The sequence below is a fragment of the Oreochromis niloticus genome, linkage group LG16, assembly GCF_001858045.2.
Source record: "Oreochromis niloticus isolate F11D_XX linkage group LG16, O_niloticus_UMD_NMBU, whole genome shotgun sequence".
In the NCBI taxonomy this organism is placed as follows: Eukaryota; Metazoa; Chordata; class Actinopteri; order Cichliformes; family Cichlidae; genus Oreochromis; species Oreochromis niloticus.
In genome coordinates this window covers 28,668,915-28,682,091 of record NC_031987.2, presented here as the reverse complement: position 1 = coordinate 28,682,091, position 13,177 = coordinate 28,668,915, and the positions used below count along the sequence as shown (strand labels likewise).

Here is a 13,177-nt window from a genome sequence, read left to right as displayed (position 1 = left end):
ATCCAAACTTAGAGACATGATGACAGGCGCACCCTAAACAGATTGATATACCCATTGGTACCATTAGTCAAAGCACGACCTAGTGGGAACTAGGTGGGAAATCTGGCACACACCTCCAATGTGAGGAAGGCTCTCTTGTTGTAGCTCATTTTCATGGAATATTGACACATGGCTAGGGATGGGTATCGTTTAGGTTTTATCTGATACCAGTGCCAAACCGGTACTTTTGAAACAGTGCCGGTGCTTAAAGAATGGAGAACACAAAATTGGTCCAAAAACCTCTCGTTTTTATTTTTAGCAGTCTCTTTTTTTCTGCAAAATGATAACCAAGTCAGCCTTTTCTGTTGATACAACACACCTCCTTTGGTTGGAACCGGTGCTTAAACAATGGAAACACAAACTTTGTCCAAAACCTCTCATGTTTAGCTGTTTTTTTGTAAAATAAATAACAATGTTAGCCTTTTCTGCAGGTATAGGGCATATATGGTACCACTCTATCAAACAAGAAGACAGCCGCATGTAACTACGACGGTGTTTGCTAGTTCACCTTACATGCATTAATGTAATAACGTGGTTAGCGTACTCACCCACAGTAGATGTGCTCGGTCTTGCAGCAAGCTATCAATACGGTGCATTTCTTGGCTTTTAAAAAAAATGCAATGCGTCACCAGGTATTTCGTCAGATTCGAGGTGTTACCTCCTTTGCACAGTATCACCTTAAAGCACTTGCTGCAGGCTGCTGAGTTTGCATCTTTTGGTACAGCCAGACTTTTGACCGCTTCGCCTTGGGCATTTTTAATTTGTAGCTCTGCTCTAAAAGAACGTACGTACCTGGGCCCGCCTACTATCCTTCCAAAGGTAAAATGATTGGCTATAATCCAAAGTGTATGACATCTCAAGAAAAAAAAAAGCACTGAAATGTGCGCTGCTTTTCGCGCTGGTTACTACAGTTTATGTCAGAACCAGTGCCATAATGGCACCGGATACCGGTGCCCATCCCTACACATGGCTCCACAGCGTCCCCTACTATATTTCAAAAGACCAGCCCCTGCCCTATGTTTCATCTATGAGTCTGAAATCTGGCAGGCTTATGTAAGATTTCAACATGAACAAAAATGTCTTCTGGAGCAATATCCCAAACCCAACAGGAAGTCAGACATTTTCAATTGAACATGTAATTTCATTTTTCCCTGTTTTCAGGCCTCATACATTAACGAACTCCTCCTAGGGATTCGTTAATGTTCGTTAATGATTCATCAGATTGGCGTGATCTCTGGTGCATGGAATCTTAAGACCTTTGTGATATTAAATTGTGAAGCATTTAATGTTTTGTGAAACTGGGTGGTCATTGTGACACATGGAGTTTCAATCACTCACCAAAAAGTAGTAAACTGCTGTCACTTAAAAACACAACGTCCAGTCTCTCTCAAAACTTCACAGGCATGATGAGAGTCGAGCTCGGAAAAGTTTGATATGCCATTTGTCAGCAATGGTTAGAGCGCCACCTAGTTGGAAGAGGAAATGCAAGTATATAATCATCATTGAACAGGTACGTGTTGCACATTGAGAATTCGTTAAACCTGATCATAGGTTGGTCTTAATGTTCTTGAGATGTGAGAAAGACTGCTCACATTCATACGTAGAGCCAAACATTGTCATTACAGCAATACTCACACGCTGCAGTGTGTGATGGGAAACATGTTCCAAGTTTTGACAATCAGCTGGTTGAAGTTTTTTCATTTCTCCCCACTTGTGTTTGCTCGCCGACTCTGTGGGCCCAGCACCCGTATACAGGAAGCCTGGTTCAGCTCTCTGTTAAAGTCCTGATCTCTGGTAAGGCAGAGTTCACATGGAGCTGATGTGGGTGGGGGAGTTATAATAATTACAATATAAATTTTAAAAATAAACAATGTGTTTTATATGTGCAAGCTTGCCAGGACTTCATTCCTTTCTGAGCCTTGCTAGCCACAATGTAAATAGCTACAGTTGGATTCCACCTCAGAGTCCTGCCAACATTAGCTAGCACCAGTGATGCCATGTGCCTTTTCTTCTGGCTCCTCTGGATGTCTTCAATTCAGCCAGAAAATAGCTGAGCTGGAAAGCTGGATTTCCAAATCCGGGAGACTGAAGTCCTGCTGGACTCTTTGGCTGCTGAGGCCTCCTGCAATCCCAACAACAGCACACTTCCATAGCTTGGACCCACAGCTAACTCGAACCTGGAGCCAGCCATGGTTGCCTTCATCCACCACAAGGACCCTTGGCCCATACTCGTAGTTAAGCACAAAGTTTGAACCTGCTCCTCGCCGGTTTCTTCCGAATCCTTGATTGTTGTTCCAAGGGGAGAAGAGATGTGGAATAAAATCTTCCTGCACTCCACCATTGGGATCCATCGTCTTGTCTAACTGGTTTAAAGTGCTGAGGAGGATTGAATACAAACTGTCGCCTGTCAGTCCCCAACCCACAGCCAACCCTGTGCCGGAGCTGACTGCCTATAGAGCCAGCCAAGGTCCTGGGACAGGGCCACATCCAGCAACCAGTGAGAGTCCCCGGTACTCCACCTCAAGGTCAGCTTATCTCAGAGTCCACAAGACCTCACAAATGTCAAATGGCAACCTTCATTATTCATGACTTAATAGTTGGACATGTTAAAACAAGGAGCCACTGTCCGAGACAGAGCATAAAGCTACGGAAACTCTAAGTGTCCAGACATCACAAATGTCACAATCAGAGCTACTGAAAAGATACTCTGAACACTTAACTGTTCACTAAACAGTCATGTGGATCACATTTCTGTGCCCAGTCACATCCCCACCTTTGGCTGTGGTGTTGGGCATTTCAGCACGTTATTGTCACTACATACCTGGCTCTCATCAGCCTGCGCTACCCAAAACGTCTCCTCCATCGACAATTTCAATCTGTTCTGGGAACGCAATCAGTATTCAGATTTGACAGCATGCATCCAACCAAATTCAACACAACATTTCTCTCCTCAAACATCTGCTATGGCATCTCCACTCTGTTACTCCCATCACAGCAGGTGAAATCAATTCATCACGGTCCATTCGATCTGGCCAGTCCTGCTACTACTGATGCCATCTGGGTCCTTATTCCAACTCTAATGGACCCCCATCTACATAACTGCCTCTCATGTGGAGATTGGACCCTGTATGAACTCCTCATATTGGGAGCTCATCACCTTATAACTCTTCGTTGTTGACAGTTTTTTTCCCTCTTTTGCCATCAGAATTATTGTCTAAAGGCGAAGAAAGATGCCCAACAGATTTACTTTACCAAATGGACCATCCCAGCCTTGCCGTAGTGGTCCATCTGATTCATCTTTTATTGTTTATTTTATTTTTTATTTTCACTTGCTAGATACGGGACAGACTTGAATGAGGAAAAGAAAGGGGAGAAAGAAAGAGGGTTAAAAACAGCAGAGAAGAGGGACGGGGAGAAAGGGCAAAAAACAAAAACCAACAAAATAAGCAGAGAAAAACTACATATATCAATCACCTGGACCACCTGTTGAAAGAAAAAAGAAAACAAGCAGAAGAAAACGAGAGTAATAGAATAAACAACATCACGATGATCTATGGGAATATAACAACTGCACCCAGACCCAGGTGGTGTTACCCTTTTTCCCTGCGGTGGGGAGAAGCAGACCGCCCCGACTCTGCAGCAGCAGGGAGGCCCCACATTCCAGACCCCAGTCGGACGGCCGACTCCTCCTCCCAGCCCCCCCGCTCCAGCAGGCCGCAGAGAACGGGGGTGTGTGAAGACTCCAAACCTCCCTCCACCCGCTCATATGTAGTGTTGATGTATGTGTGTTCTAAGGTGCATTTAAAACCCAGGAGGGCATGGAGCTACCTGCCAGAGCAGCAGGTAAGCGCATAGCCCCTCCTGATGGCCCTCAATGTCTACGTGTATTTAAAATTGAGAGGTGGGCAACGACGCCAGGGGTGAGGTGTACACCCTGATGGTAATTTGGATTCTGTGTGGCGTGCCCACCCCCAAGATCCTATATCTATGTGTAATGAGAGTGTGAGTAATGTGAATGTCTAAGTTGTGGGATAAAATTGAGGCAGAGGCAGCCAGAAGGGACAGAGGGGGGGATGTCTCCTCTGCACCCTGGTGACACACCCCTACCCCAAGGCCCTGCATGTGTGGGTGATTGTGGTGGAGCGGGAAGAGGGAGGCAGCTGGAGATGGGTAGGGAAGGAAGGGAGGGGCAAGTGACCCCTCCCTGGGGCCAGCTCCCCGCTGACCCCACTAGGCACCCCCATACTCTGCAGGGTTCATACGGGTGCTTGAAATCCTTGAACATGCTTGAATTTTAATGTTGTCTTTTCAAGGTTTGAAAAGTGCTTGAATTTCAGATGTGGTGCTTAAAAGTGCTTGAAAGTGTAACTGTATTTCATTCACCACAAACAGCTATCTGATTGAATAGTTTTCTTATCAGATAGAGAAATAAAATAAGTCACAAAATGTAAAAGCAAAGTTTCCCGCCTGGGCTGCCTTGCGTCTGTTTCAATATGTGACCCCGCCCCTCCCTCGGACAGTCGGGGATGAGTGCGCTAACATACCTGTAGGTTGCTGTTTAAATGAGTGTTTGATGGAAAACAACAATGGCGGAGTTTGCGTTCTCCAGTCACATGATAGGTGAGTCCTAGTAAATAATTTTCCAGTACGTGTACGTTACACATGCTAATTTTTTAAATTATGGTTATTATTTTGCTAGCTATCAAACTCGCTGGAGAAATGATTGAAATGCACTGAGTGTGATGCAGTATGGCAGCGCTATTACGGGATATGCTGTGAACTTAGCTAACATTACTTAGCAGTAATATGAGTTAATTTACTGAAGTGAAAGCTTTAAACATTAGCCCGATACATAACTAGCCAACTTAAGGCTTTCTGATTAACCCTCTGGGGTCGACCCAGAGTCTCCATTTCAACTTGGGTCTAACGTGCGGACTTCAAACTATATACCAGTTTTTAAATTGTGTTGATAGGTCACGTAAAACCGATGTTTTTGGGGGGTTTTCTGAATAAAACAGGGGCGTTTAGTTCAGGAAGAAACGGTAAAAACTGCGTTTTTTTTTTATGGAGAGCGCTAGCAAACACGCTTTGCTTGTGAGTGAAAAAAGAAAAGGAAAAAACACTTCTTCCCTATTGGTGGAAAAATGTACCATGTCGACCAATCAAAAAATATGATACGGCAACATGCGGTATTACTGTTTGGGAAGAGGCGGAAGTTTTAGGAGTGACCGGCGAGAGAGAGCGAGTGAGCGAAAGAGAGACAGAGAGTTTTGATACGTGAGAGATGTGTGACGTTTAACGTGTTTGGAGTCTCAAGTTAGTGTGTTATCTTGTGTAGTTAGTGTGTAGTGTAGTCGTTTTGTTTTGTGTGTCAGTTCTACTAGTTGCTGCCTTAAAACCAGCAAAGGCAGGTTGCAGTGTAAACGCTGAGTGACACACCTGCTGTCAGACCTGCAGGTTTATCCCTGTGCTGTTCTCCTCTGTGTTATAGTGACACAAACTATTTTTTTGAGTTGCATAAATAATTTGTGGGCCTTCTTCTTTGATGCAGAACACCTGATTGTTCTGTAAATAGTTTTAAATGAATAACGTCTGAGCCTTGGCTGCATTCTTAGGTAAATAGTACCATATAACTTTGTTGTTTGCGAAACTTGTTCATATTTTTAAAAAATGTCCAATTTCTATTTGCATTTCAAGTTATGAAAAAGATTCGTTAAACATGCTTGTGGGTTTTACAGTCAAAAATATCACTTTCTACTCGTATTTTAAATTTTGTCTGAATTTAGATAAATTGTACTGACACATTATGTCAAAATGACAAAATAACAGATTGGCAAGATAAAGGAGTTTGCAAAGAAAAGCGTCTGGACTTCTTTAAGTTGCTTGAAGACGTTTCACCTCTCATCCGAGAAGCTTCTTCAGTTCAAAGGTCAAATGGCCGAGAGTCCCAGATTTAAACCCAGTGGGAGTATCCCCCCAAGGAGGGACAAAGGACCCCCTGGTGATCCTCTAATCACATGAGCCAAGGTGTGAAAGCGGGTGTGGGTCCCAATCAGACAGGGTTTCAGCTCATTGTGAAACCTGGCCCCACTCAGACCCATAGTCAGTATAACATTGCGAAACACCTTGTTTCCAACACTTAGTCTGTCTTGTTGGACCAACTGGAAGAAATGATTCAAGGACTTAGTCACAGAACAGAGATTCAAATCTCCAAAATCCAACTGACTGCATCAGGACATATAGTCTGAAACTCAGCTTCCTGTTTGAAGCTGCTTCCTGTTGGCTTCAGCTGTTTGGAGTTTCCATTTTCTAAACTTCTACATTCTGAACCTTCTTCAGCTCTGAACAGATGATGAAACACTGAATGAGTTCAAGCACTTTGTCTAATAAACTTACATCTTTCATTCTTTATACAGATTGTGGAGCTGTGGTTTGTCAGAGATCAGCTGTGATTATCTGGCAGCAGCTCTGAAGTCCAACCCCTCCCATCTGAGAGAGCTGAACCTGTGGGGAAACAACCTGAAGGATCCAGATGTGAAGCAGCTGTCTGATCTTCAGCAGAATCCAGACTACAGACTGGAGACTCTGAGGTCAGTAGAGTGATGGAGTGAGTGGGTGGTGCTGTCAGCAGTATTGTACTAAACACAGTCAGTATGAAACAAAGATCCAGTGTTTCCAGTGAAGCTGTGAGAGGAGAATGGTGACAGGCTTGGACACAACCACAGGCAACCAATCAGATGAGTTAGAAGCTGATTGCAATCATGTGTTTGAGCTGATGTGATGATGTCTGTCACGTTCGTGTCTACAGGAAATAAAGCTGGATTATTTCTGACAGTGTTACAAGATGTATAGATCCTAATGCATCAACTGTGGAAACATTAAATCAAGCTGATCTCTTTTATTCACTCATCTAAACAGCTGATCAGTCTCATCGTTGTCACAGCACTGAGATCAGCCTGACTGAAGCATTCAAAGCAGTGGCTGTCATTTACAGGGTTTGTATGGGTGCTTGAAATCCTTGTAAAAGTGCTTGAATTTCAGATGTAGTGCTTAAAACTGCTTGAAACTTTAACTGTATTTTATTCACTACAAATAACTATCTGATTGAATAGTTTTCTTATTAGATAGAGAAAGAAAATGATGAGTTACACCGATGAGTGTTTGCTGGAAATTTTCAAATACAAATCACTGATAAGACAAGGACCAAATCCACCTGAAAAGTCTGCAAAACATATTTGCACCTCTTGACAATGGGGGAGTTTACATAAGACCTAGTAAATAATTTGAGTATGTGTAAGTAACACATTCTCATTTTTAAAAATATAAATTTTTTGCTAGCTCTCAAACTCGTGGGATAAATGGTTGAAATGCACTGAGTCTGATGCAGTACAGCAGCGCTAGTACGGCAGCATGGAATAAGCTGTGAACTTAGCTAACATTACTTAGCAGTAGCAGTAATGAGTTACTTCCCTCGAGTGAAGCCTTAACCGTTAGCCCCATACATAACTAGCCAACTTAAGGCTTTCTGATTAAAAGCTAAAAGTGAAGTTGTCGCCGAGTAAACAGAATATTTTATATTTTTGTGTCTTTTTAAGTATTAACTTGGTGGCTTTGGCAACACCTTTGGGGGAAATAATGATAACATGACTGATCCATATGGGCACAAAGAATAGACACTTTTTTGTTCTATTGAAGTTCCCCGGCTTTCATTCAAAATGTGTTTATCGTGAGCACCGACACATTAAACCACTTAAACATTACATTCAACATTATAAATGTCTTTAAGCTCACACCGAGGCCTGTGGGACACCATCAGCCACTGAGACAGTAGACAAATATGTGTTTTTGTATATGAATATTTCATACTTTCAGCCTGCCTGTTTAAGGGACATGAACTAAATACATTAGAATCAATATCATAGATGATACATTAAATGGATTTTAGGTAGATGCTTGTGCATTCTTAAAGTCTTATATGTTGACCTGAGTCTGTCTGTTCAAGCCTCTCAGTGCTGTTCTCTGTCTGTCTGTACATGATGTTATTATGTTATTAGCACAAACACTTTAAAGCTGATCATTTAGGACTTCAGCAGTAATACAAACAGCAATGTAGTCAAACATCTTACAGTTAGTTTTGAATGAAATAAGTTAAAAAGAACAGACAAACATCTGTTTCCTATTTTGTTCGTCATACAGGAAAGAAGCATCAATATATGATAAAAAGACTTATTAATTTGGCCTCACTGTGTGTTGTTTTGTGCTGTTTGCAGTAGTTTTCTTGTTTTGTGGGGTTGGTGTTTTTCAACAGAAGATGAATATCTCGGACAAGTTGATTTGTTTACATTTGCACATCTTAATTTTTGAGTGAAATGTGTGTTTTGTGTTTATACACTACATGTATGTAAGGCATTTTCCTTTTGCAGTATTTTGTGTGGTGTGTTTTTCTATGTTTTAACAAAAGGGGAACAAAAGACATTTAAATCAACATAGAATGATTTGTTTTCATTTTCACATGGTCTTACTGAGGTGATGCAAAGTACAACATGCGTTCTTTTTGTTGGGTCGAACACTTAAACCCCGCTGACTCAGAGACCAATCACTTGTGTACGAGGCGAGACCACAGTGCTCTTTGTCTTTTACTTTCTGCAAGGGGAGCCCGGTCAGTAGGGAACGCCAGGACTGCCATAATGAATTAATTAAATACACCATTAAATAATTAGTTAAATGTGTCATTAATTAATTAAATATGTCAATAATTAATTAAAATCAGAAATAATTAATTACAGAAATATTTACAACACATGTAATTAATTAATTATTGACACATTTAATTAATTATTTAATGATTTATTTATTTAATTCATTTTGGCACTTTTGTCCCCTTCATCTCTCTCTTTGAAATAATTTTATCTGTCAGCCTCACCCATCAAACTAAGTGGGCGGGGTTAATGCTGCCATGCAGCTTCTCTAACATTTGATTGGTTGCCGTGCAAAGTAAGTCAAAACAGGTCGATCCTAGATAATCGATTGCTTGTGTAGACTTGGGGCAGCCAGGTATCCCAGAATGCATTTCAAATCACAGGCAGCAATGGTGGTGGTGTAGTTTTAAAATACCCCGTTTTTCTGTCACCAACTACACTTTCAACAGTGTTTCAGCCGCGAATGTCGCGCCGTAATCTTCACATGTCTGGTCAGGTTGTCAGTAACAGTCAGCATGCAGAGTGCACCGAGGGGGTTACGTTAACCGGCGGTTTGTTTACATATTCCACTCTCCGTGTTCCACATGTTGCATTCGCAGATTCTCATTTTCACCGAACGATCGTCTCTTTCCGCCTGGTCTTGTGTCTCTGTGCTTCTGTAACATAAAGAACGAGCTGACATGTTTCTCAGGACACCAGCGATCAGCTCAACAGACCCTCAGTTTACCTGCACATCCTCCTCACCTGTCAGCTGTTTAACACCTGCTGCTAATTCAAGAAACACGCCCACGTTACCTGGTGATAGTCACAGTTTAACTGGGCAGCCGGTGCTCGATATAACGCAATGTCAGCACATTTTTCTGCACAAGATAAGTAAATATAGTATTTTTCCCAAGCACAGAGCTGCTGGAGCTTGTTTCCTTACAGAGCACTTTATAGGCGAACCAGCTTCATCAGCGGCTGATGTCCAATCATCGCACACAGCTTTGAAACCTCACCTGAGTTTTAGCTCTCAGTGGTTAAACACTGGACTTAATTCACTCAGGTTCTGTCTGTCGGGTCACGTTTACTTCACTGTTTTATTTACAACTTTCATTCCACTTTGATCTGCGACAAACTGACGGTTCATCTCTGTTACAGTGTTGCGTTGCTATATTTTTGTGTTCTTTATGCTGTAGATTTCCACGTCTCTGGAATAGTTGGCAGTAATAAGGATGATTTTCTGTAAAATCATATTGATATGACCCGTGACATATTCATAGATGACAGTTAGATAATCAGCTGTGAAACTCTGTGTTAACTCAGAGATCTGAAGATATCGTGGAGACGCTGACCTCGCTCCGTGGTGCACAGGGCCGTTTACCCCATGATTAAAATGTTAGCCGAACATCATGAAGTCTGTATGTGTTTCATAGTGTCGAACAACCGTTGTACAGTTAAAGCCAGCAGTTACTACATGACGGAAACACCAACGTTTTCTCTTTTATGCTTTTATACGCAGGTCAGCTGATTACTGAACAAAAACCCAAAGATCAGCTGTTAATCGGATTTATTTGCTCTCTCTCCTCCTTAAACATGTTTTTAATGTTAGTTATAATTCAGAATTGGCGACTGAAACACGTAGGACACATAAGAACATCAGGAAATAAAACCCCGATAAATATAACCTCAGTAAAAGAAGTCCGTGTCAGCGGGGGTTATTACAGCTGTGTACCGGGGCCTGCGCTTTGTCGGTGGTAATAACAGCTGATTGCTTGCGAGGCGAGCGGGTCTGTCCCACGCTTTAGAGTGTGTTGAGAAGCAGGAACGAGGACTTTAAAGGACAGATGGAGGAAAACTGGTGGATTGGGATGTCCAGAGGAGTAAGAAGGATGACATACCTGCTGAAGCATGGAGCTGTCTTAGAGAGAGGGCAGTGGACTTCAGACTGTTTAACACTGTGGACTCTGATGTTTGCAGACGACACTGTGGTCTGTAGTGAGAGTAGGGAGCAGGTGGAGCATAGCCTGCAAAGGTGGAGGTATGCTCTGGCAATAAGAGAAATGAACATCACTAGAACTAAGACCGAACACACGTGTGTGAATGAGAGTTTGACCCCAGGTAAACTCATCCACCTTCACTACCTCTGCTCCTTGCAGCTTCACTGTTACACATTGAAAGCAACAGACAGTGCACAAGAGAGGTGGAGATGCCAGCAGGGTGGAGCGGGTGGAGACGAGTGTCAATGGTGTTTTCCCACAGAACAATAACAGCGAGAGTGAGACCTGCTATGGTCTGTGGTTTGGAGACGCTGGCACTGACAAAAAGAAGGCCGAGCTGAAGACCTGCAGACTTTTACTGGGAGTGACCAGGATGGACACAATTACAGTTCAGGTTTTACTGGTTTGAAAAACTGGTATGAAACACATACAGACTTCATGATGTTCGGCTAATATTTTAATCATGGGGTAAACGGCCCTGTACACCACGGAGCGAGGTCAGCATGTCCACGATATCTTCAGCTCTCTGAGTTAACCCAGAGTTTCACAGCTGACTATCTAACTGTCATCTACGAATAATTCACGGGTCATATCAATATGATTTTACAGAAAAGCATCCTTAATACTGCCAACTATTCCAGAGACGTGGAAATCTACAGCATAAATAACACAAAAATATAGCAACGCAACACTGTAACAGAGATGAACCGTCAGTTTGTCGCAGATCAAAGTGGAATGAAAGTGATTGGTTGAACAGGTGTTCATGATCTGTGTTTTCTGCATTTTCATCAGCGTCAGAGACTCAGCAGCAGATTAGACTAACAGTTATACATTTAATAAATCACCAAATGAATCCACGATCGAACCTGTTCCGACAGTTTGAGTTTGTATTCCCTCAGCTGCAGACTCGCTGCTGTTAACCTACTAACATGTTTAGTTTTAAAGGACACCTTCCTGCCTTTAGTCTCATTCATGAGCAGTATTAGTTTTCTTCTAACATCCAGAAGTCTGCACCATGTGTTTCATAGTTTGTAACAAACCTTTGACAGTTAAATATAACATGACCGAAACAAAAATAACAAAATAATCCCACAAATTATATGTTAAGCTCATTTATTTTTAGTGAAGTAAACTCTAAAAATTCTAACAGACAGCTGGTGCTTAGAATACAGTTGAATAACTATTAAAAACAGATGATATAATATTTCTGTCCAGGTTGCAGTCTTCATGATGAACATGCTGTTACAAACTCTGCTCCTCTCGGTGGAAATGCACCTTCTCTTTCCTCTTTGTATAAAACATTTTAAAAGTCAGTTTAATCTCAAAATTCACTGTTAAATCCAAAACACACCAGATAAAGAAAAGCGAATAGTTCAGTCTAACACATGTGCCAGTGAACCATTAAACGTCTGTAAAACTCTGCAGTTATGAAACGTAACTTTAGCCTCAGCCAAACCGATTTGCTCAGTTGTAAATAAAACAGCGAAGTAAACGTGACCCAACAAAACCTGAGTGAATTAAGTCCAGTGTTTAATGTCCACTCACAGTTAAAGACTGTGACATCATCAGGTAGGAACACACCAGGTGGGCGTGTTCCTGAATCAGCAGCAGGTGTTAAACAGCTGACAGGTGAGCAGGATATCTGCAGGTAAACTGAGGCTCGGTCGAGCTCATGGCTGGTGTCGTGAGGAAAATGTCAGCTCGTGCACGATATACGGTTAATTCTGAGCAGATATTTACTTTCTGTTACACCTTAACTGTCCAGCAAACCAACAAATGACATTAGGACAGTCTTCCTTGGGCTCCGCCTCCATATAGTCCACAGTCAGTTAACTGCTGCTCAGAGAGCTGCTCACAGTGTGAAGCTGCAGCACATTGTTTGTGTGCAGAATAATAATGACAACAAAAACCATTTAGCAAACAGTTTAATGTTGGTGAAATTCTGAACAGGCATCAGCACAGCCACCTGCATCATTCTTCAGTGTTGTACCATTACCAGGTTAAACTGGCATAATGGTTTCTATCAAAACTAACATGTCAGTTATTCTCTAATTCCAGAAAAAGTTCACTCTAACATTAAGACATGAGTAACAGAAATAATTCTGCACTGACATTATAATCAGTGTTGATTCTGGTTGATTTTCTGACTGTGTTTGTGAGCTGAGAGGAAATGAAAATGAATTTGTAACAAAAATCAGTTTTGTCCAGTTTTCCTGTAAAAAGCTGAACTCTAATCTAAGAGGATGTTACTGACAGGAAACAGCTGCATTATCTGCAGTCTGTGTGATCACAGCTGCTTCAATCATGTTTGTGTCTGCAGAGGTCAGAGGTCACAGTCTGCAGGGTCCAGCTGTCCGTCTGTGAGGAGTGACTGGTCCAAAGATCCACCTCCAGCCTTCAGTGGTGAACCTGGACCAATGAGGTCAGAGAGCTGTGATGACTCCTTTACATGTTTGTGTT

The 13,177-nt window shown here is 42.1% G+C and overlaps 1 protein-coding gene across 1 annotated transcript in view; it reads left to right on the top strand.

Moving 5' to 3' along the window:
• Nucleotides 1-13,177, top strand: part of LOC106097450 (NLR family CARD domain-containing protein 3) — a 40,368-nt gene that overhangs the window by 23,265 nt on the left and 3,926 nt on the right. The window contains exons 7-8 of the mRNA XM_025903928.1: nt 6,456-6,629; nt 13,038-13,139. Of these exons, the coding sequence (XP_025759713.1) occupies nt 6,456-6,629; nt 13,038-13,139 (276 nt within the window). The remainder of the gene's footprint in view (nt 1-6,455; nt 6,630-13,037; nt 13,140-13,177) is intronic.